Genomic DNA, 25,201 nt, shown 5'->3' on the forward strand with positions numbered 1-25,201 from the left:
GAGAGGCAGGCATGTGAGCCTGTTGGTGTTCATCTCAATGCAGTGTGTGAGTGTCTGTGTGTGTCGCTGCCGAAGTTTCATCTCCTCACACGAGTCCTTGTACTTGTGCGAGCGCGGTAACGAAACGTTCTTCACAGGCACATGGCCTTCTGCTGTGATGCAAGCTCCATTCGTGAAGCATCCCCCCCCGGCATTTTCGTTGGTCTTCCATCGCTTATGCTTTCCCGCTGACCCTGGTTGCTTCCTTCATTAATCACACAACTGGATGTGCGTGAATCCCTCCGCCGACCGCTGCTGCTTACTTTCCAGCATTCACCAAATCATGAAACATGATAACACAGCAGCACAGTTGCCACACTCCATCAGGCCTGCACCCTAAATCTGAATGAAGCATACTGGGGGAATATTCTCAAGATGATGCATAATTCATCGCCTCCAGAAAAAGGGCCAGCAGCAGACGCGCATAAAACGTATTCTCCCTAACAGCCTGGGACTTGAGATGTGAGATTCAACAGATTGAACCACCTGTTCCCCCTCACCTTCCCCTTTCTCTCCCTCCGTTCTCCCTCTCTCTTTCCACACCCCCTCTTTGTCTCTCTCTGTCTTTGTTCCCTCTCTCTCCGATTCAGCACCTCGACGAGGATATTGAGTTGCTGCCAGTATCCCTCATGGGGGGGTTTGCCATGTATCTGCAGTCTGGCTGCAATCCGCTCTGCCTCCCTCCCCTCCATCCCCCTCCACCCCCCTCTTTCTCACTCCTCTAAAATTTGGGGTATAATGCGATTGTGCTCTTCTCACCTCAAGCAAGTGCGGATGTAGACAGCCAGGTTCAGTCTGATGAGTGTTGGGCTTGCTCACTAGCAGGGATGGAGTGCAGGGAGAGGAGCGAATGAGGGAGCCGGGGGGGACGAGAGAGTGGTGGAGACGAAACATAAACAAAAACACTGGGAAACAGAGAGCGCGCCTGCTGAATATGTATGCTTCATTTCTTTTTCCCGGTGAGTGTGCGTGCTGCAGCGATGCTCTACTTGGCAGCTCCCGGGCCAGTTTTATGGGTCCCCTCCACTAACATGCTGTCATTTCCTTTAGGTGCCTGATGAAGAGATGAACGGCATAGACACCATCAGGTAAGCTTCTCTCTCTCTCTCTCCATCTCTGCACATATCTTTCAGCGCTCCATCATCACGCCCCCGCGTTCTCCCTGTCTTCTTCCTTTAAGCTCCTTCCCTCCCACTCTTCCTCTCTGTCTTTCCACTCTTGCACAGTCTCTCTCCCTCTGTCTTCCCTCCTGGCTCAGCTGCTGCTGCTACTGCTGCTGCTGCTGCTGCTGCTGCTGCTGCTGGAGTGGCGTGGTGGTTGTTGGAGGCGGCGGCACTGGTGGTGGTGGGGTGGTGTGCCTGTGGTGGGGTTTCTCTGAGCTTTAAGGGAGAGCTGGGTAAGCCAATCCAGATAGCATATAGGGGGGGGTTTTCTCCATTCTCCCGGCGAGGCTCAGGCAGCAGGATTTTATCTCTCTGTCTCCGGGATGAAGCTCTGCGTGAGAGGAAGGTACTGCTTCAGTGTTTGCATCTTTGATTTGGATTGCAAAGCTGGCTCGGTTGTGTCTGCGCGAATACGTGTGAATGTGTGTGCATATGTGCTCATCTGTATGTGATGTGGATGCACTCAGTGTCAGTTCGTGCTCTCTGTGTATTGATGCAGTGCTGTTAGGAATGATGTGCTTTTCTGATAGTTTGTCAAAGATAAAAGGGTGGGTTTTTTTTTGCAGAACAGGGCTGATGGTTGTATGCAGGGAATCTCTTGGCTTGAAAATTCACTGCAGTGTATGTGGCGTTACTGTAAAAGCTAATTCTCTCAGGGATCAATCAAGAGGGTTTTTAATTCATCTTGAACGTGTGGAGGTAGTAAAAATGTCCATCTGTGACTCTTACATATCTGATTTTGCATAATTTCAGACAATCACCTGTCGGAATGCACCTATAACACTGATTAATTACTCACTGCATAACAGTGCTGCTTTACCAATATGAGCAACTAAGCAATAGTAGCTCTAATTAATGAGTATTTTGTGTTTAAATGAGCCTGACCATCTCAAATGTTCACACAAAGCCAAGGTGATAACTGAACCGATGCCTTCACATGCCTGCATAAACAGATTTTAATGAGCTCATTACAAAATTACAAGCGCTCACCCACTTTTCTGATTAAAGTTGCATTACACGGGAATTAAAGCAGCAAAGCAAACGTAACGAGATGCAGGAAGGGATCTGTCTTTTTTGGTTTCTCCCTCCTCTCTCTCTGCTTTTTACCTCACTGTCCTACAGTAGACATGTTGTAATTGATACTATTACTAATGAACCATTATTAATCCAGTACAGATGGAAATAGATCCACAGCTTCCCCTTTTGTGTTCGATTACCGATGGTATTATTATGATTTCAGGCAGATTACAGTTTAAAAGCCGTTTAACCAGCCGATGAGGGGTAATTAATCTGACGGGGTGTTTCTCCAATATTAGACATCAATTGTCCTCACCTCGGTGTCACAGCTTTAATTGAATTATAGCAGCTCTGCCGAGATAAGAGGGGGTAGCCCTGTGCCTTTTCTCCTCGCTCTTTACTGAGTAGGAAACAAGGTCACCTGTGGCCTCTGAAGAAGCTGTGATGAGGTTAAACAGGAAGCTGGACCTACCTGAGAGTCTGACCCTGCCTCTACATCCCACCCACCCCCACCTCCACCCCGACACCTCATCTCCAAGACGCCTTCCAGTCTAAGTGATGAAATGTCCTGAAATCTCTTCCCCTCTCTTTCTCTTTTGCAATTTCTGTCCCTCCCTTGGCCGGGCTTGTGCGTCTGGGCCCTGTGGCGGAGACAGAGATGTAAATTTTACATGGAGACACGTTGGAGAGGGGAGGCTCAGAGCAGAGGAGACCTCTCAGCCGCATGAACAGATCTAAAGTTTTTAAGAGTTTTTAAAGTGTTGTCAGAATATTAACGGAAATGACAAACAGCTTTAGCTGGAAACGTTTTGAAGTGTTTTATTTTGAAAATGAGATTGACACCACTTGGAAAAAAAAAAGTGACAGCTGCTCTTCCAGGATGACTGACAGCTCCAAATTGAATGCTGCTTTCTGAAGGAGTGATGATTTAATGTTGTCCTTGGGTGACAAGAAAACAAAAGTTTGACTTAGTTTTTTTGGTTTTCAAGCGATTATATCAAGTATACCGTCAGTGGATGTAGATTTAGTATAATCTATAATCTGTTCTTCTTCTTAGCTACCATTATTAAGCAGAAAATAAAAGTGTTGATTAAATATCAGCAATCAGACAAAGCCCTGTATCAGATGGCACCTTTGCCAGTATTCAGAAAAGTTGTTGAGCACCACTGTCGTCACTGAGATCAGTGACCTAGCTGTTCTGGAGCTTTTTATCACATCACATGATCTTCATCAGCAGATGGAGTTTTGCCATTAGTCATGGAAATTTGTGCAAATTGATTTTTTTTTTTTTTTTTTTTTGGACTTCTCGTCTGTGCCGGCTTAAAAGTTAAGCTTAAAAATCCATTCATCATCGTGAAAGCAGCAGTCACAGTATTGAATTATTTGCAATGAGTTAACAGGTCTAAAGTACTTCTTGTTAGATTGTACATATGCAGATGGGTGATAAAATACATGAAAAACCATGCTTTAGTAATACTCAGTAAGATATCAGGCCACTACGAGCATCCACAACAGCTTCAGTGCTCCTGAATTTATATATCTATATTCTATGAACGCCGTTCTTTCTAAAGATATTCGCTCCTCGTGGTGACGATGGTGGTGGAGAGCGCTGTCTAAGACATCATTTCAAAATCCCCCACAGGTGTTGAGCTGAGTAGAGATCTGGCGGTGAAGGCCATACCACAGGATTTATGTCATCTTTATGCTCATTAAACCATTCAGTGACCTGTTCCACCCTGCGTGGAAGCGTCTGCATACTTCACCATTCATGCGTTCAGGTTTTACATTTAAAGGAATAGTTTGACATTGTGGGAATTATGTTTCCTGACTTGCATGTCTGTGCATTAATTATGAAGCTACAGCAGCAGACACTTTATGTTAGGTTAGATGATCTTAAGACTGGAAATGGTGAAACAGCTGGCATGGTTCTGTTTGAAGCGAATGAAATCTGCCGTCCAGCACCTCCAAAGCCACTTAACTAGTTTGTTTAATGTGCATGAAAACCAAAGTGTAAAAAAGCGCAGTGGCTTCCTTGAGATTTGTTGTCACTGTGAGCTTGCCAGGCAACCAGTGGAGACTTCAGGAAGTCACATAAACTGGAACATGATCCCCAGGGAAACTACGCTTTTAGCTTCATATCGAATCAACGGATGTAACAGTGGTGTCATGTACTTCTTGTCAAAAAAAGCAAATAAGAGTATTTCCCAAAATTTCAACTTAACTCCTTTACCTGTTCAGGTGTTTGCTCACTACGTAACCACTGAAAATATGAATACAATTCATGTGAATATCAGAAATCTGAAGCGCTGCAGCCATTGCGCCGTTCCAGGTGAATTAGGTGTCAGCTGAATCACTTTTATTTCAGATGAAGTGATGATACAGAAGAGCAGTAGCAGTGATGTGGGAGAGAGAGGCTGGTCTGAAGAGGCTGGAGGTTAGTTTTGATCTGTTTAAGTGGACAGTGTTGCTCTAACAGACTAATCCTCTCCTCTATCCTCTGTGGTCTGAGCAGCCAGCCTCTCTCTCCCACTCTGTGTCTGGGTCTCTCTCTCTCTCTGCTGACAGCTCCTCTGGGGGTCATTAAGTGCGTCTTATCATCTCAACCCCATTATTCCTCCTCCCCTTTGCCCTCTTCAGCACCAGCGGTCATATCGTACAGGTCAGATTTATTCCTCCTGATGATGAAGCAGTCAGCCATGTAAGTGGCTGAATGGCTTCACTGCATATAACAGCTGCCATAACTCAATTTTTTGGCAATTTGACTTGAATTAAATATTTACATAGCAATCTACAGTATGTGTTAAGTCAGCTACTTTCAGAAATAAGAGCACATGACATCAGTTGAATCAAATTTAAAGTGAGACTTGGAACTTTTGCTGAACAGCAGCTACTGTGACTGCAGGTTGTAATGGAATAATGCTAAACGCTAAGTACTGCGCTTGTATTTAGCTAAAATACTAAACAAATGTACACTGCAAAAGCTCAGCTCTCAAGCAAAAAATTGGGTTAAATAATAAAAATACACAAAATTTCACTTCTAAACAGGAAAATTTCACTTGCCGAGATTCTTAAAACAATGATAAATATCTCTTCTATAAGACAGTTAGTTATCTCAACATTTTTGTGTCCAGACTTAAAGCGCGTCTGGACAAAGGGCAAAAAAGCTTGAAACAGGTGAATTGCTCTAACATAAAAACTGCCTGCTCAGAGGAGCATCTTGTCTGACAAAAAGTGAGCATATAATGCCTTGATTTAAGATGTAGCAGTCATTAAGATTAAGATAAGATAAGGTCAAGATAAGATACACTTTGCTGCCCTTTAGATTGCGCACCACCTGCCATACAGCACACCTAAATTCATCATATTGGTGTGTGCAGTCAGAGAATGATCATAAAATGTGCACAGTTGAGATAAAAAGCAGCATTACATAGGTCGTACTCTCTCCCCATGTAAGGCTGTGATGGACGGGGGGACAAAGGAGATCTTAAAGCGGTTTAGCGTGCACTGGGGACTCTGAAGGAGCTGCCTGAGGGAAGAAGCTGGTACTCAGGTATAGGTCACATAGGTGGGGTCTGGACCTGTCTGATGATAGCTTCTTCAAAGACAGCCTGGAGTGCGGGATGTTGCCTGACTCCCATGATTTCAATGGCTCTTTATGTTAGCCGGGTAATCTGGGCTTTTAGCTGTACGCTGAGGTTGCCAAGCCAGGCTGAGATGCCATACTGCAGGATGCTTTCAACTACAGCATGGTAGAAGAGAGAGTTGACGCCAAAGATCAGTCTACAGAAGAAGTGTAGCTGCTGTTGGACCTGAGTGCAGACATGCTCTACCTGAACACTCCATTCAGTTTGCTGTTAATGTGTACTGTATGCCCATGGATCTGTAAGAGTTAACCTGGGCTGTGTTCTGGTCACGGAGAACCACTGATGAATGACCCCCAATGGATTCGTGGTCACACACAATCTGTTCTGTTTTCCTGACGTTGAGGATGAGGAAGTGTTTTTCGCACCACTGAATAAATTTCTAAATTTCGTGTTTGTACACACATGAGAGAGGAGACCCAGAATGTCACCAGAAAACATGTCATTTTCTAGCAGTGTGTGCATTCATTAGTGTACAGAACCGGTGAACTAATGCACACCAGGGTGGTGCCAGTGCTGATGGTCAAGGGTCCAGACAAGGTCCTGTTCACCCTGACCTGCTGGGTATGAAGACTGCATGGTCTTAAAGGCTGAGCTGAATTCAACAAGCAGCAGTCAAGCAAAGGCCCAAACTCCTCCTCTGTTTTAAGTAACAGAAGCTCAAAATTTTGTCATGCTTGAAAGTGTCAAACAGAATATAAAGGCGCCCTGCCAAGTTTTGGTTTGCATCCAACAGCAACAGCAGGGATGTAAAGGACTGTAAGCCGCAGCTTACTTCCTTTTTCAGTTAAAGCACATTGCAACATCTTAGGAAATACACGTACTCGCCTTCTTAGCATCAGGGAAGCTTACATATGACCTCCATAAAATCACGGCTTGTCGTTTTTTGTGCTTCAGTTTTTGTACAGATAAAATAAACAAGATATATTGTGTTTATTCATGAGCTTTAGAGGTGCTGGTCAGCTAAGCTAACAAGCTAACACTCAGCAAAAAAACTGTTATTTCAAACCTTAATTTCAACCAAACATAAACCTTGAAATGTAAAATGACAGTGTCCTTCCTATGAGAAGTATAAAGCAGTGAGGGGGATTTACAGGAAATTAAACACGTAAACTCATTTTTTCTTTCTGATTTCTGCTGCTTGTCTACCTGTGATGAGCCCAAACCAGAGGTCACAGATTACACACTACACTTTTTTATGTGGCACTGCATTAATACTGGAAAGCTGTTAGTGCTACATTGCCTTCTATATTTGCTCAGTACGGTCTTTTCTTTGTAAAAGCTCCATTCATGCGTCCCTGAGTTGAGGCTTTTTAGGGTGCCACTTGAGAGTTATGGATGGACCAGTAAGTACATCTGAGCCACCTGCTATATGTGTATAAGAGCATGAGGTAAATGCTTATGGACAGACACAGACATACACACACTCAGAGCACAGAGCAGTGCACTGCAGGCTAGCAGGTTTGCAGAGGTGGTTCCTTTGTTGTGTCTAATCACTACCTGTCCATTCGAGCTCCACTCGTAAACAATATGCTGTGATGGTGGGCGGTGTTCTGTGTTTGTGTTTGTGTGTGTGTGTGTGTGTGTGTGTGTGTGCATGCATGCATGTTTGTGTCTGTTCTATTTTTAATGAGCTGGACCCCCTTGAAAGCTGCTTGTGCTTCTCTGTCCCATCTCCTCTTTGGTGGTGGCTGAAAAGATGCTGGCCTTAATTTTGAATTTAAAAAAAAAAAGAGGCAAATATCACAATGTTTAGTTCGCTATTTTAGGAAACCAAAAAAAATGAAGAGGCTGAAGCAAAGGGCGTGGACAGGATTTGGATTTTTTTTTTTTTTTTTTATGGGTAAATTTAAATGCTGAAGCAATTCAGAGTCACTGGTTTTGAACACACAGTAAATCACCAAGTTTCAGACTGAGCGAGAGGTTTCAGTGTAAGTGTGTGGATTCTGGGTCGGAAGAAGACGAGGTCTCGGTAGCTTTGCTAGGACAGCTCTCCGAAGGATTTGCTGGCAGCGTAACATGATTTTCTTGTCTGGAGGCTGACTGTATTTTTTTGTAGGACAGAATGTGCTTGTGTTCGTGTGTTTAATGTGCTTAGTGTGTGTTGGTGCGTCTGTGTCTGTGCATGTCAGTGCTCATATGGCTTTAGGGTTATATTTCCTCTACTCCAAAACTTCTATTTATTTGCATCATTTATCAAAAACACTTTCCAAAGACGGCTAGCCTTGCTGTTTCTGCTCTGTGCTAAGCTAAGCAGCTGCTGCATGTGGCCTCATATTTACTGTACAGACATGAGAGTGGTATTGATTTTCTCATTTCACCCTTGGCAAGAAAACAAACAAGCATAATTCCCAAAATGATGAACTCATTCATGTATACTAAAACTGCCCGTCGCTGAGCTTAATTCATCTCCTCACTGATACCTGCAGCAAAGCCCCTTTCGATTTTAACACAGTGACATTTCCAGTCTGAATGTCTGCCCTCAGCTTGTCTTGATGGACTCAATCTGTCCTTTGCGTTGATTTTCAGCAGCACAGACCTGTGTATATTTTTTGGGTTTGCTTTTGGAGCTCAGCTAGCCTTCCGTCACCTCTTCCACTCATCCTAAAATCCTCACGGGGCGGTTGTCGTGATTACACACTCCCCTGTGCCGAGTGCCATCAGCAGCACATGAAATCCGTTCAGCGGGTCATTATCCCCTGCCGCTGCTAATGATGTTGGTAGTTGGTGTGTAACTACTTAGGTGTCTGCTCCAGAGTTAATCAATGCTGGACAGAGAATCAGCAGAGACATAAACCCACAGACTTGATGTTTTTTTTTTCTCTGAGTTGGTTGAGTCATACTGTACGTGTCATTGGGCTGAGTGACTGCTGCAGGTTAGCTACCTCATTTAATCCGAAGGCATCCGAGGGGGGGCAGAAAGAGCGTCTTCTTCGCCTTCTTTCCTCTGCTGCTGCTGCATGAGTCAGCCACTCGGGTTCCCCCGCTCTAATGCTGAGGTCTGGGCCTGCGATAAGGGCTTTTCCTGGGAGCCAATCTATGTGCAAGGTAGATGTGATCATCAAGGCAGAAACTGAGAAACAGATGGGGCGAGGAGAGGAAGAAGAAAACAGAAATTGTGATTTTCAGTGGACACTTGACACCCACTCTCTTTGCTTTTCCTCCCTTATTTGATGATGGCTTCTCCCTCTTTCTTGTCTTTGGCTAAATTGCAACCACTCTGGCCAGAAACCCCCCTCCCCCATCAAACACTTCCTGCTTTTCCCTCTTCCCGGTACCCAACTTTAATGTCCTCCTCCTACTCCACCACCTCCCCTTCCTCTTCTTTTCAATGCTCTGAGTTCCTCTCAAATGTCAGCGTGGCACGAGTGGGTGGCAGGCAGCGCCATCTGAACGAGCCCCGTCTATGGTTTTGCTGCAGTGTGAGGATCGGCTAAAGGAAGAGAAAGAAGCGAGTGAATGAATGAGCGAGGGAGCGAGAGTTGTTGTGTGTTGGCGGCTTGACAGCGGACACCTGACGTGGCCTGAGATGTGCTGCTAAGTACAGCTGTCCTCTTCGACTTTTATGGCAGAGACTGCTGGTTTATTTCATTCCTGGGAGAAGGGGATTGAATGGGCAGAGCTCATGTCGCAGCACACAAACACAAAGACACACAGGTAGGCACAGGCGTATTAATGCATACGCACCCACAAGCACGCACCTGCATGTATAAACTCACAAGACGACAGTCTTACATGCACAAAGACATGCTCACACACACACACGCACACACACACACACACACACACACACACACACACACACACACACACCCAGAGCCGGTGTGCTATGACTCAGAGGGGAGCAGCTGGAGTGAAGGCTCCAGTGGCGGTGGTGAGCTGTCACCATCTGGAGGAGTACATGTCTCCCTGCCTCCTCAGCCAGCAGCATAAATCACCTCCCAACAACTGGGTGTCAGAGGATCAACATGTTTCTCTATGTCATCTGTTTTTTGTTTTTTTTTACTCATGTATACAGTATCCACGGATACAACATCCCCAAACGTGAAGCTCTCCTCGGCCATGCCCCACTGCAGTCACATCCACGGTCTGTCACTGCTTCCTGTCCGAGTGGACGGTCCAGATCAGAGGAGCTTTGATCAAGCTTTGACGGGCCGTCTCATCTAATAACCCGCGCCATTTGTCTGCGGGTTGACAGCTGCACCTGTGCTGCGGACCGCCGTCGAGACACGGGATTGAGGGGACGCTGGGAATGTTTGGGAAAGAAGCTTCAGTGCATCGGCCCTGTCAAACTCTTTCCATGCAGACTGGGTGGATGTGTCAGCTCACGTCCTTTGTGTTTGGACATATAGGAGATGAAGACGGTCAGTCGGTGGTGGGATGTTTGTTTTTACTGATAAGTCGGATGTCTGCTTGTCACAAAGGCCTTTCATCAGCCACCAGTGGTGTGAAGCAGGTTTGTGTCCAACGAGAACACAAATTCAAGCACGAAACCGACAAATGCGTTTTATTTTCTTTCACGGGGCCTGGAGATGTGTTTTCTCAGTCAGCTCCTGACTGTGAGTGATGGGACTCTACTTTAGAGCAACATTTTCTGTTAAATTTAGAACACTTTTAGTCATTTCACATGAGAGATTTCCGCATTTCTTTTTTTACTCTGTGCTCTTTTCGCTGGTTAAAGTGGCCGCGGCTCCGATGGAGAAAGCTGATGTGAGGTATTTCTGTGCACCAATCAGAAGCGTCTGAATCTATATGTGGTGACAGTTATGGGATTGTTTGTTTATGTGGCCCAGGCCTCTGTCAAGATCTGATCAGAGCACATCCACACAGTCCTGAGGAAGAATGATACCTGCAGCTGTTTTGTCTTTGATTGCCGCTCATTTATCTTTATTCTATAATACTTTTCAAGGGCTTTGAAAGAACATGAAGCACATGGAGTGGGAAGCCCAAATTTAAGAAAAAAGTATGAATAAGTTCTTTGTAAGGATGAAATGTTTCACAAAGGTGCACGCTGTGGAATATATCCTGCCCTTGTCCTTGTGAGTGTTGAACTTTGCTGCAAAACAAAAAGAGACCCTTGCCCTTTAAGTCTGAAGCTCTGACACCAAAACTTGACATTTACCACTGATGTCTTAGATGCTTTCATTTTCACTTCCAACGTATCTTCACAGGAAACAGCACAGTGTGACATCATGAGGGAAATGTACACCGAAAAACACTAAAATCAGCCTAAACGCTGCATCACCAGGGGGGGATTTTAACCTTTTAAGAGCTGCTAACCTTCAAAATGGTCGGTTACTCTGAATTTAGTGCAGAGTTTATTGCTGTTTCAGCTTTTCTTCTCCTGCCAAGTACAAAACTGTGGGGAATATTGCCATCAAAATGACTATCATTGCAAAATATATATCGACTTTGTCCTACAAACAGGATCCCTGGCTGAACCTTAGTTACTAATAGTTGACAACCTGTGTGTTTGCTTTGTTTGGCAGGGTCAACACAGGTAGAGCACTCCGTAGCTCTGCAGGCCAGACTTAGCTGGTCTCCTTTGGGACACTAACACACATGACGGCTCCCTTTGGTCAACCCCTATAAACACATGAGAGGGAAGGAACACAGACAAACCATGAAAAAGATATACATTGGCAAAACCGCCTTAAAAGTCCCCCGAAATGGCGGAAAACATCCGAAAAAGAGGTAAGAGTGAAACTCTCAGACGCCATCTTTCCATCCGTCCTCGTTTTTTTTTACCTGTTTGTCCGTTCATCCGCCCACGAGGTGTCTCCTCTCGCCACCCAGTGGTGTAAAAGCAGCCTCATCCCGCCTCTCCGAGCCCAGAAGTCATGCTGCCTCGTCATCTCATCTCACCGGAATGAAAGCACTCATTATGTCTGACTCAGCTCCCGTTCACAGAAGAGGTCACTAATGGGGGATTTTTCATCCCTGGAGCTACTTCACGTAAACTCGTCCTATATCAAACAACAAACACCTGTATTCCCCTGCGAATGCCTGCCACTCAAAGTGAAGCAGGAGGTGGGGGCTGCTGGGTAATGCAGCACTGAAATGCCAGCCAGTCAGTTGAGACGTTCATTGAATCACTCCGTAGGCTGGTATTGTTTTACTCACTGATTTGGTCGTACAATAGATGCGACAGCTTTCCACTTAAATTGTAAACAATATTCCTGATCCATGTGAAAATGATCATTTCTTATTTAATTTGTGCCAAGAAGCAAGAGACTATCGTATTACCTTTAGTGGTGTTTTACTTGTACAAACATTTCTTGGTGCAGAGCTGTACAAATGATTGGCTGAGTGAAAAATGTCTTAAAGGACACAAAGTACCACAGTTTAGAAGCACAAGTTAGCTAAGTAGCAACCTTAAGAAGAGCTGTGGTCAAGTGAAATGGATATTAACACCCCTTTTTTTATAAACTGTGCCCATGTTGTCTGTAGTGTTGATACCTGATGAGTTTTAAGGTAGTATGGCCTATTGCTCCTCTACATAAAAAACAACATTCATTATGAATTTAAATGACCAGTATATCTTGTATTTACATTTTTTATTTTATTTTTAAAAAAAAAGAGGTTTGTGTCCAGCTTCTGTCTGAATCAAAATTGGAAGTACGGTGCGTGTACATGTACAGTACATGTGCGAACTAATCTTTAACACCAGGCTTTCAAACTGGACTGACTGTGTAGTGATGACAAGAACGATGGCCTGTCCTGCTCAGGAGTCCCAGTGAGTGCTGACAGTGAGCCAACATGCACGATACCAGGACCCAGAGGCTGAAGCAGCTAAATGGAATTCAGCTTTTATTATTTTTGTTATATTTTTATTTGGGCTTTTCCCTGATTAACTGTGTACTGAACTGAAGGCAGTCACAGCTGAGCAGTTCAGCAGCATCGAGGCACACAGGCGCGAACGCTCGCTGATGTGAAGTGCGTCTGGATGGTGACGCGATTACTTTGGAAAAAAAGTCAACCAGCTACATAATCAGTGACTGCAAATTGAAGTGAACTGAACAAAATGACTGAAATCAGTGAGCGTGAGTCTTAATTTCCATCTCGAGCTGTCGCAAACCTCTTAGAGAGGAGGGGGCCTTCAAAGCCTGTGATACCGATGCTGACAAATATGGTTCACACGCCTTCACCAACCAACATCTTTCACTCATTTTAACCAGGAAATATTTGCAGAAACCTTAATTTTAGAATATCAGATTACGAAACACTTGTAGCCAAAAAGATTTGTCTTTAGATCAGCTCGTGGGATTTCTGCTATAAGAGCACACATTTGCTGCATCTCTACCATATGAATTAATTCATTCATATTTCTTATTCAGGTGTCATACACTAATAATAAATCCATTATATACCACTGGGAGTTGTGTGTTTGGCATGACCATGAATCAATTCATGCTGACAGTACCTTATTTATATTATTTGTGTTTCTGTCTGTGGTTTATTAGACAGAAAATTAGAATAAAATTTAGACAAAATTACAGAGAAATGCTGCACTGCTAATATTTAGTCTTACCAACTGTCCAAGTGTTGACTGACCCAGTCTGCTTTTCATCCCACTGACTGCAGAAATATTATCACACATATTAATGAGCTGGAAAGCGGATTATACCTGAAAGTATTCAAAGGAACCTGTCCCTGATTCTTCACTCTTTCTCAGCCCCAAACCTCCGGACCTATGATCTTGTTAAAAGAGAGATAAAGAGACAAAGAGAGGAAGCGAAAAGAGCGACGTGACCACATCTCCATCCACTCTCTGTTATCTGTTATCCGGCTGCAGATAGAGTCATTACCCTCCTTCCTCCATCTGTCCGTCAATACAGGGTCCATTAAGCCCAGCCGTGCACACTCAGATCCATCACGGCAACAGACATTTCCTCTTTTCCCACTCATACTTGCCCTTTTATTAGATTGAAGCCCAGGTAATGCACATACTCTGAAAATAGTCATCATTGTGCTGTCTTGCTGAATTACATGTGGGGGGTATCGCTGTTCCGTAAATCTGAGCCTTCACAGTCTATTCATATGATGTATTAGAGTTCATTGGCTCGTATTTCATCACAGATTACACCCTCTCTTTTTTCCATGGGACCAATCTAGCTGATGATTGGGTTTCTGTGATGTGCTGCAGTGCTTTAATGCTGAAAAAGAGATCTCATGCTCTAAGGTCTAATGACGTAAAAAGTCTGTACCCTCGCTTGCCCCTGCCTGGATTCTTAATTAAAGATCTCTGTTTTGGTCCCATGTTTTCTTCATACAAAGCACTTTCTCACACAACTTTTCTGCCTTTATCACCCTCTCATGACGTTCTCATCGCCGTTGCATGGCCGTTCAGGGGTGCATTAAAAAGATATGTAGACACTTATAAGTCCACTTAGATACGCATACACCCAAGTTACAAGCTTGTTTGCTCCACCATATGCCTTGAACACAATCATCTGCTGCTGTGTTTGTGTGTGTGTGTGTGTGTGTGTGTGTGTGTGTGTGTGTGTGTGTGTGTGTGTGTGTGCGCGCACGCAGCTCATTGCTGGAGCAGAAAGAGGACTTACGGAAGAGGCTTTCCTACACAACACACAAGCTGGAGCTGCTGCAGAGCGAGTTTGACTCCACGCGGCAGTACCTGGAGACCGAGCTGCGCCGAGCGCAGGAGGAACTGGACAAGTTCACTGATAAACTGCGAAGGTAGGTCAGCGCACTGTGCGACACAGTGGTGGAACAGATCCTTTCATTAAATACCAGTACCACAACACATACCACAGTACTCTTTTACAAGTGAAAGTCCTGAATGCTAAATCCACCAATTTAACATCGCACTCTTCTAGCTTTGTCGGACTCCTGATGGACAAAAAGTATCAAATCTTAGGCAGCAGAACCAGAAATATTGTCTTTTTAATGACACATATTCTCCTTCCTTTTCGAATTATGGTACCGACATTACCCACAATGCAACAGTTGTCTTGGAGATTTGGATGTGTTATGCTAGTAGCGGCTAATATTGCCTCGAACCTTTAGCCTTAAGCAGAGATGAGTAGTGGGCTACACACCTGCAGGTTTTTCTCATTTTCAAATGTGTCTTCAGCTTCAGCTGACTCTGACTCGTGTGACATCACTTGAGGCGATGGATAGTATTTGTCACCAGCTCCCTCTGAAGCCGCAAAAGGCTTCATACAACTTCTGCAGTCATGTAGTAGTACTCACCAAGACCTGTAAACAGACTTTGATGTGTAACATCTTATATGTGTCTGGCCACTGGTGTTAATCTTTAACTACAAACTGTGTTTCATTCAGATAGTATCTATCTTCATACTTAATAAATGTGTTTGTGAATAGAATCTTAATGAAAAGTAACTAGTGACACAAGTATGAGGAGGAGCAATAAGTACAAAATTTCCCTTTGAAATGCAGGACAGTTGAAGTTTAAGTATATACTGAGAAAATTGTACTTATATACATTAGGTTAGGTTTGAGGAGTTGAGTTGTGACAAGATTTTGGCAAAAATTCCTTGTTTGTAATTAGTAAAACTCATCTAGAACAAAATCAGTTTTGTAAGAGAAACCTGAGCACAGCAGGAATAACGTGGACAGACAGGGGACACAATAACAGAGAGTTTAGTCACACATGCGTCTGTACAGTTTGAAGTTTAAATTGATCCAGTGGGATGAGACCGTTAAGCTATAAATCCTTTGTTTTTTGCTCCATTTGTACAATATGAAGTGCTGCGCTGAACTTTCAAAATTCAGTGTTTACCCATGGGTGCTGTATCTAAAGTTAGCCGGTCTGCGCTCTGGTCCAGTGAACAGCAGCTTTAAAGTTGAAGAAATGTAATATGCTGTGGAGGATTTAGGAGAAGAGCCCTATAGCCAAAATAAAAAGGACAGTATGCTGCAATTCTTCTCCTGCAGCGAGTGACTTTTTCTCATAGCATGAGATTTAATGAAATTCACAATATAAACTGCATCAAATTGCTTTAGAGCGTATGGAGTAGTGTGTCAGTGCAGAATATCTTAACAATCAAACACAGACAGGAGGGTTTTCCTGTCGTCTAAAGAGAAGAAGAACAGAAAGTAAGAGACACGTTTTGTCTCTGTTGTTCTTATAATTAGTGCCACATCATGAAATTCTCTTCAGGAGATCTTCCTGTAGATTACAGCCCTGATTTCAAAGAAGATGAAATCCTTTTTGACATGTGCTCAATTGAAAACAGTACAAATGCAATATACTGAATGTTTCAGCTTACAAATATCTGCTTACACGAAACCACATGAAGCAACTAAAGACTGGGAAAGATGTGGAATGCTCCAAAAACACCTGTTTGGAACATTCCACAGGTAAACAGGTTGATTGGTAACAGGTGATATTAAACTGAACTATACAGGGCAGCTAATTGTGTAGCACCATCTCAGTCAAAGTATTAGTGGTAGCAGCAGCAAAGTATAGTAAATGTATGACCAGCATGATACTACCAGTATCATACTGGTAGTATCAGTGTACACCAGGACAGCACATAATATCCATCCATCCATTATCTATACCGCCTATCCCTTTCGGGGTTGCGGGGGACTGGAGCCTATCCCAGCTACAATGGGCGAGAGGCGGGGTACACCCTGAACCGGTCGCCAGCCGATTGCAGGGCCACATACAAGGACAAACAAACATTCACACTCGCACTCACACCTACGGACAATTTAGAGTCACCAATTAACCTAATGAGCATGTTTTTGGTCTGTGGGAGGAAGCCGGAGTACCCGGAGAGAACCCACGCATGCACGGGAAGAACATGCAAACTTCACACAGAAAGGCCCCGTCTGACCCAGGGATCGAACCAGCAACCTTCTTGCTGTGAGGCACGCGCACTACCTGCTGCGCCACCGTGCAGCCCAGCACATAATATCAAAGAATTAATTAAAGAATTATACTTAATGTTTGTATTTATGTAGAAATATGTAGTACATGGTGTAATAAAGCAGTAAACATATTAACATGATATAGTATAATGGTATCATATAGTACAACCATTCAGACAGTATGATGTACCGACACCAAATATATTTTTACATTATAGCCCCAAAAGGAGGATAATTAGATGAAATAAATCTTCCTGTTTTAACCATTTTTACCCCAAATACCCTTTGATTTGTTTTTCAGTCCAGGAAAAGTGACCCTTAGATCATTATTGAACCACAGCGGCGCATCTGCAGTCGACTCTGTGGTTAGACTGAATATATTTAAACTGTGATTTGTCAGTCAAGAGTATGTTCAGCTCATGTTCCCATAGTGCTAACCCGAGACTAACCTTCTGTTTTTATTTAGAAGCTTTAAGAATAGCTTTGCTAAAGCAGCACGCCTGTTGATTCCAGCTTGTTCTTGGCATTATTGTGCACAGGACACTGAAACAGTTTCAATCTGCACAGATTTTGATGCTAAGCTTCCAGTTTCTTTGACCAGTCACTGCTCATTTCTTATATTCTTATCTAACCGTTTCTTAGTTGTATATTTGTCTCTTTCTATTCGTCTATAGCATAGCATAGAATATGAAATATAAGTTGTTTCACAGAAGTGCAAGTGTACAAAATCTCACAAGAAAAACAAGGCAGAAAACTGAAACATCACCTTAGGATGTTGGGGTCCACTGGCTCAGGAAGTGTGTGATTTTATGTGGAACTGTTGCTCATGTGTTGCCTTATACCAGTATGTCTCAACCCTCCGGATGAGGGGTGCTACGACCTGAAAGCGCGGTGTGCGCTTTAGCTCCGTCTTGCTTACAGCTCAGTTTGAAGAGGTCTCTGACTGCTGCTATGTACTGCATGTGTGCCGACAAACTATTATCTGCGAGTGAGCAATGTCGTTTATTGTGTCGTTCAGAATACAAAGCAGCTACTCAGCACTGCAGAGGATCAACCAAGATCTGGAGGAAAAGATCCACAGGGATGTAAGTGTTCAAGTCTGTGTGTGTGTGTGTGTGTGTGTGTGTGTGTGTGTGTGTGTGTGTATGCTGCATCCTGTCATGTGAATTCCCATGCTTGCGGTTAAGTACCTGTAGACGCAGAGGAAAAAGAAGCACGTAAGCAAGTCATGGGTTTAGATGTGGTGCAGAGCACTTGGAGAGCCTATTTGAATATGAATATGCCCTGCTGTTGGTACCACTGACGTTAATTATGGCTTATTACAATTGGCTGTCCTCCTTCCAATGGCAGCGTGATAGCAAACCCATTGTTCTCAGTGCACCGCACCTCACTTGCATTTGTCAGACATCGCTTTTGCCGCCGAAAGATACAATTAACTAGCCTGCCTGAGAACACTGTATGACAATCAGGTGTCTATAGACAGCCGAAAACGCTCGGTGAACGGGTTTGTTGCAGCACAAGATAATAACGGCCATCGTCGTGATTTCAATGCAACAGCAGCAAGACACCAGGTTAATAAGAAGCTTAAGGTCACCCGGCTTTTTGTGAGAAGAAAAATGGTCATTTTCTTAAAATAAAGACTCCCCCCTTCTTGTGAAGCGTCCTCATCAGCTGTTATTGATTCATCTCACGTATCCCCTCCTCAAGGGTGAGAGAGGTGCAGAGTAAGTCTCTATGTAATCGTAAAGCTTGTTTACTCCAGAGGTGCCACAAACCCATCTGACCCCGTGGCCCTCCGCAACTAGAGAATGTAATTACCAGACAGATAAACACAGTGATGTACTCTGAGTGGGCTTCTACTCACACAGCCACACTGTTCAAAGGAGGAAGAGTCTGAAGAGAAAAGAGCAAACTTCTGCACACTTAAACCAACACTAACGCTGTAGTGTTTTCTTAGTGCAGCGGCCGTGTAATACTAACCTCGGACTGTTTTTCCACGCCGTTTATGGACGCTGACAGGAAAGCAGTTTGAACAGGCAGCAAGCGATGAATTAAAATACCGCTCGACATGCAAAACTGCTCCACACGTGTGCTTCATGAAGAGAAACCTGGACTGTCTTCATCAGCCGACAAAAAGAAAATTTACTCCTGTGCAGTGCTGCGTTTACTGACATCAGGGTTTCTTTGTTACCCAGAGGAACCAAGAGAATCAGCTGCAGCATCTCCTGCTGCCTCTTAAACATGCATCAGTGTGTGACGCTGCTCAGTGTGTCTTCACTGCATCCGTCTCACACACAATCTTCTGCAAAGCTTATTTACACTGACAAGACATTGATGATGAATGGTAAACCTGGACATAGACAAGTCATGGCTTTGCTTTCCTGTAATGGGATTTAATTTAAGAATCTCTGAAACTGGGATGCATGCTTTGATGAGTGTTGTTTGGACTGAAAACTTAGTCTTCTTTCCATGCTGGTAATGTGTATAATGCTCTCCTGTCGTCAGTCTCAGCACCACGACGATGAGAAGCGAGCGCTGAGCAGAGAGATCATCGTTCTCAACAACCACCTGATGGAGGCGAAACTCACCATCGAGAAGCTCCAAGAAGACAACGTAAGAGCCGCTTTACGTTTTCATCTCGGGAGAATAGAGTACTGCATATTACCTCCACCTTGTTTCCTGAATCCGTGCCTTGAACACAAACAGTACACTTAATTTGTTGCTAGAATTAGAAAAGTTTTCCTCTTTATTGTGTTTGGTTTCCTCATCATGGCGTCAAAAGAGGTATTAAGTGTCGTTTTTTTGAACCAGTGTTTTATAGAAGTTGGAAGAAAAGTGATACTTAGTCATTGGAGATGATGAAAATACTCGCCAACATAAATGAATAGCAATCCCTAAATGTTGTGTCATGTCTTCCATTTGTGCTCATGTTGTGGCTCCACAGGATCTGTACAGGAAGGACTGTAACCTGGCTGCTCAGCTCCTCCAGTGCAACAAATCTCTTTACAGGGCCCAGCTCTCTGAGGTGAGCCCCACACTGACCTGTACAATTTTTTTTATTATTCATTTAGTGCTGACAGTGGAAACTGTTTCCAGGGGGACACTAAAAACTGATGCACATGCTTGTTGTTGCTGAAGTTGGCTAAATGTAACTGTTTGGAAAGTGAGCTAAACAGGAAAATGATGAAAATAAAGATAAAATATAATACAGATAATGTATAACATAAGATGGAAAATAAAGCCCAATAATAAGAAAATCAAGTAAAATACAATAAGTGCGAGACAGGTGAGGTTTTGTCACTTTGCAGTATTTTTTCTACATAGTACACATGTTGTCAAATAGATGAAGGGATCTTCTTTATTTGCTTGTGTTTTCTTAAGCTGCAGCGTGTTCAGCTCTCGGGGCCAAACAGACAAAATCTATAACAAAGTATAACAGTAGAATATATTGAAATTTTTACTTCTCAAAAGTTACAAGCAAAGGAAACCTTCTGTCCTGAATAATCATGTAAAACACACAGTGAAAGGGAGAGATTTGGTGAAATATCTGTGATTCGTGGGGAAGAGGAGGTGTGATGCGAGGCAGCACTCAGGTGGATTTTCAGCTCATGACATAAGATGAGAAAAAAAACAAATGTCGCCGTCTCGACTGTAAGTGAAGGTCACCTCGCCCTTTGTGAGGCAGAGGAGATAAGAGACGTGGTGGAGCGGCAGCTGCTGGGTCACTGCAGGGAGGGCGGAGGCTGGAGAGGGAGAGCTGTTTTTTTTTTAACGACCTTCACCTGAGAGAGGCGAACGAGGCAAAGCTTCAGAAAGGTGGAAGCTAACATAACGCAGCTTAACATGCTTCCTGCAAAACGAGTCAAGACAGAGAATCACTTACATTATTTTCTATGGGTTATTTTTATGGTTACCTCACGCTGAAAAGTGAACTTTTTACCTCAAGTATTGAAATTATTGCATTTCCATTGATCGATTAGAAAATCATTGTTGGGATGTGTTTTTTTTTTTTTTTTCACTTCTCCTTGATCTGAGTTGTGTTGTACATTTTACATTTGAAGTCCTCAGATCTTTCTCCAAGTAAAAGTAACAATACCACAGTGTAAAAATACGTTGTTGCAAGTAAAGGTCCTGGATTTACTAAAAATACAAAGAATTAGCATCAAAATGAACATATGGTACAAAAAGTGAAAGTGCTCATTATGCAGAATAATGTATATTATATTACTGAATTATAATTATTGATGTACTAATACATACTTTAATGTTGCCGCTGGTGAAGTCGGAGGATTTTTTTTTCCTTTTCTACTATATGTACTGCGTGGTAGCTTGTGAATTTCACCCTGGGGTTTATCTTATCAGTAATGTTACATCATTATGTATTTGATGGTTTTATTTTGCATCAGTAATCAAATCTACAAAGTAACTAAATAAATGCAGTAGAGTAAAAAGTACAATAATTGCCTCTGAAATGCAATGGAGCAGAAGGCGAGAGTAAGAGAAAATGGAAATACTCAAGTAAAAGTATAAGTACCTCAAAAATGGACTTAAGTACAACACTGTGTACTTTCTTTACTGCTTTCCACCACTGCAGATATTACTCTCAACATGCAGAACTTACACAGGCCTGAACTCCTTTGTGCTCTCATTAAATCCTTTTGGCGCTGAACTGCGATCACACGTCGTCTTGGACGTGTAAAGTAACCGTAGCACAAATCTTGTGTTTGCACGCATCGGCGAGGCAGGAGTGTAAAGTCTTTCTCCTCCTGTCACTCAACATGCAGCGAAGGCAGAGTGTAATTATTCTGCACCGGGTTTAGTAATCATGCAATTGTTTGACAATGATTAAGCATGAAGCACCACGGGAACTATTTCAATGCAGATTGTGTGCAAATGTTCAAGGAGCTAAAACTACAACGTGTAGCAAAATGTAAATGGGGAGCACGGCGCAGCCTCATCGCGCTCTCCTGCTGTTGCTTGTGAAAAGAGATGCATGTGAGTATCGATGAGTGTTTTAAGTCCAGGCCAGCTTGGCGCCACTTTCCGCTGCATCAGCCCTAGGCCTCGTGCCTCGCCCGTGTGACAAGGGTGGATTTTAAAGCTGGCATGTGTCCATGAGGTTAAAGAGAGCCTCTCCACATTTTGCCCATATGGCTGAATGGAAATATCAATGCAGACTGCAGCTGGTTGCATAATGCTCATAAAATGTCCCCCTACACGTTATCCAGTGCACACAGACACATAAACACCCGGCTGGACACCGTATAGGATCGGTTAAAGAGTGAAAAACTGTTCTGCAGGCACGGCGCCAACTATAATCGGGGTCATAGGCTATACATGCACTCACTGTATGTCCGCTGGTTTGCTGGTCCTGTGGGTGGGAGCTAATCGAAAGCATATTGATGAATGGAGCCGCAGCATTTTGAGAAGCTCAGTGGCTCTTCATCGCCTACTGAAGTGCTTCAGTCATTTGTTTTGCTGCAAAACCAGAGCAGAGAGGGTATAAAATGATCGGACTCCGATTTCTAAACACCACATAAAAGCTAAGTGCGATCTTGTTCAAAACAAGCCCAAAATGAAAAATGTGTTGACAGTACTTAAGTGGCATTTAGTTTGGTCCAAGTTGTAATAAAACTGTTATGATAAAATGTCTTTTCATGTTCTCTGTGGTGTTTGTCTTTTCTGTTTCTACAAAGTTATAATTAGCTTGCCTCTCATTGCCAATTAGAAACAACTGACTAGATTCCTGTTGATGATATGCTGCCGTAATGCTTGTTGCTATGGTGAGGCACAGATAGTGAAGAGAGGCTTTTTTTTATTGAGAAATGCTCAGAATAGAGCAATGTCTTTCTCTTCTTTTCCTCAGTTCACCTTCCATTTTTTTCTCTTTTGTTAAGGATCTTTCACTGAAATGACACTTTGATTTTTTTATTATTATAGTCACACACATACAATCGTTCCAGTTAGATCAGGTAAATGCACAGGTGTATGTTGCGGTGATACACTCAGAAATCACCACCCAGCTCCACCTGTTGGTACAGCAATGCTTACATCACTGTTGTTTCCCGCCCTTCTCTCCTCTCTGACCCTTCAGCTGCCTGCTGATTTTCAGGAGCGCCTCACCATGCACTTGGAGGAGTCGCCTCTCTGTCACTCCTACCCCGACAGCGTCCCGGCCTCTCTCATTGCCAAAGTGCTGGAGAAACCAGACGAGGCCTGCAGCAGCAGCCAGGCCTCCCGCTCCCCCAGCCCCCAAACCCAGGACCACGCTTTTATCTTGGAGCGCTTGGGGCCAGGAGAGCGGCTGGGGCTCCGTGCAGCCTACAAATCCGACCTGTACAGCAGCGACACGGCGCTGTACTGCCCCGACGACCGCCACCGCGAGCGGAGGCCCAGCATGGACCTCCACGGTCAGAGGAAGCTGCTGTACGGGCCCCAAAACTCCACCGACAGCAACCCAGAGGAGGGCTCGATGGGGCTGACGGCTGGCTGCTCGCAGGAGCACTTTGCCAAGTTCACTGCCACGCTGGGTGCGGGCTCCAGCTCCTACTCCAGCTTCAGTGGAGGGGGGTCTGAAGACAAAGGCAACGGCCCGCCCAGCAGTGCAGCATCCTCCCCGCGCCACCATTCCCTCTACATGGACTGGAGAGATGCAGGCGACTATGAGAGGAAGAGCGACTCATCCTGGGAGAGGGACAGTCCGAGAGGCTTTGCCAACGCTCATCCTTTCCAGCAGACCGAGCTGAGCCACCACCAGAACGGCAGCTCGCCTGTCTACAGCCGCACCATGTCCTCCTGTTTCAGTGAGCCCTACGAGCCACTCCCTCCATCTTCGTCCCCAAGTGTCGCCTACGGAGACAGCCGTCGAGGCAGCACATTAGCCCCCGAGGAGGAGGAGCTGATTGGCCGCTGGAGACAACTTAGCGTGGAGGACTTAAGTGCCCACACCTACCGCAGCCCCGGCCGGGCCTCACCTTACAGCTTCTCCGAGCAGCACTTCTCTGTGCGGCCCGCTAAGATCCGACTGGGGCCGCTCTACAGCAGCTTCCAGGAGGGGGCTGATTATTACCATCATGGTGTGGGCGTCATGGACCCAGTGTGGGTAGCCGGCAGCCCCAGCCCCGAATGCAGCCCAGGGCCGCGGCAGGCTCATAGCCAAGCCCACCTGTACCGAGCTGAGGACAGCCAGGGGTCGGAGCACAGCCTCTACCACTCAGGGAGCTCCAAAGACAGGGAGGGTAACGTGGCAGCTGGCGGCCAGAGCACGGATTATGTAGACCCCAGTCCCAACAGCTCCACCGAGTCTCTGAACCAGAGAACCTTGGAGATGGCTGCAGAGCTGCAGCACTACCAAGTGGAAATGCACAGCCTTCCCGCACAGGTGAGCCAGTCGCCGCCGCCGGCTCCGCCCCCTCCTCCTCCGTACAACCAAAAATTTGGCTCCCTGGGACTTTCCAGGAAGGACAGTCTGACCAAGGCCCAGCTTTACGGAACGCTTCTGAATTAAGACAATCAGGTTTAATCTTTGACAGGATGCTAAACGCAAGGCTACAGCTAGACCAGCTACACCTCCTGTTAGCACGAGCCTTTTGATAGGAAATGGTTTGCGTAGAAGCCAGGAGCCAAGTAATTCAGTATCATGAACGTGTAACTACTGCTGATTATTTAAAAGCTTTGACTGTGCGGCAGGTGACGGCAACCGTTCACGCCACAGCCGCCCTGAGCAAGTTCAGCCATGCTGAAAGAGCTGGATGTGGGGCAAAAGGAGCAGAGGAGCTCAAGTGGCTGGGAATATTTGTAAGAATGTGTATGTCTTGAAATCGCAAAATGTATAAATATATACTTATAACTAAAAACTGAGTGATATATTTTGTATGTAGCCGTTAGCAAGAAATACATCCAAAACAATCAAACAAAATGCAAATCATCTTGATAAACCTGGAACTTGTATATAAATTAAAAAACTGCCAATCTTATATTTGAAAACTATTTTAACTGAGAACCGAGGCTGCACACAGATTCGTTTCAGCCGTTATTTTTGAACCGGCTGGAACGGCGTCGGCCTTGTGAGGATTTAAATATGAATGTTGCACATAAGCAGACAACAAAAACCAATTAATCACGTATGAGAAACATACCTTTTGCTTTTCTTCTGTTGGTTGAATTTGACAGTATTGGTGGGTGTGTTATGTTGTTATTGATGGAACGTTTTGAGATCTGTCTTGGCATTCAGTATTACTTTGCTCTTCTATATCCCACGGAGAGGTTTTCCTGCCCCCATTCTACCTCAGATTTGGATGCCCACACCCCATCAAGCCACTGTAACCCTGTTTCTTTGACAACGATGCATGTTTATATATTTTGGTTGTTCGCCTAATAAAGCACAAATTATACATATAAGCTCCAAGCCTTCCTTTAATGTTCAGATGAAGGGATTTGAACTGTCGCTATGTGAAAGAGACACCGTGTGTTAATGTCACC

General features: G+C 44.3%; 1 protein-coding gene across 2 annotated transcripts; it reads left to right on the top strand.

Annotated features, from left to right (window-relative positions):
* Window positions 1-693: 693 nt before the first annotated feature.
* Window positions 694-25,120, top strand: LOC139347475 (brain-enriched guanylate kinase-associated protein). 2 transcript variants are annotated; one of them, XM_070987124.1, is made up of 8 exons: window positions 694-998; window positions 1,090-1,127; window positions 11,350-11,554; window positions 14,396-14,557; window positions 17,739-17,805; window positions 19,226-19,333; window positions 19,665-19,745; window positions 22,815-25,120. In XM_070987124.1, the coding sequence occupies exons 3-8, from the start codon at window positions 11,457-11,459 to the stop codon at window positions 24,225-24,227; spliced, it is 1,929 nt and encodes a 642-aa protein (XP_070843225.1). In that variant the 5' UTR covers window positions 694-998; window positions 1,090-1,127; window positions 11,350-11,456; the 3' UTR covers window positions 24,228-25,120. The 2 variants fall into 2 exon arrangements, with proteins under 2 accessions (XP_070843225.1, XP_070843226.1); XM_070987125.1 differs by lacking the exons at window positions 694-998; window positions 1,090-1,127 and adding an exon at window positions 1,254-1,548.
* The last annotated feature ends 81 nt before the right edge of the window (window positions 25,121-25,201 follow it).

The sequence above is a fragment of the Chaetodon trifascialis genome, chromosome 19, assembly GCF_039877785.1.
Source record: "Chaetodon trifascialis isolate fChaTrf1 chromosome 19, fChaTrf1.hap1, whole genome shotgun sequence".
Taxonomy (NCBI): Eukaryota; Metazoa; Chordata; class Actinopteri; order Chaetodontiformes; family Chaetodontidae; genus Chaetodon; species Chaetodon trifascialis.

Coding starts and splice junctions, on each gene's coding strand:
- LOC139347475 (XM_070987124.1), top strand. CDS start 11,457: ATGAGAGGGAAGGAACACAGACAAACCATGAAAAAGATATACATTGGC. Junction 14,558..17,738: donor TTCACTGATAAACTGCGAAG/GTAGGTCAGCGC, acceptor TGTGTCGTTCAG/AATACAAAGCAGCTACTCAG. Junction 19,746..22,814: donor ACAGGGCCCAGCTCTCTGAG/GTGAGCCCCACA, acceptor CTGACCCTTCAG/CTGCCTGCTGATTTTCAGGA.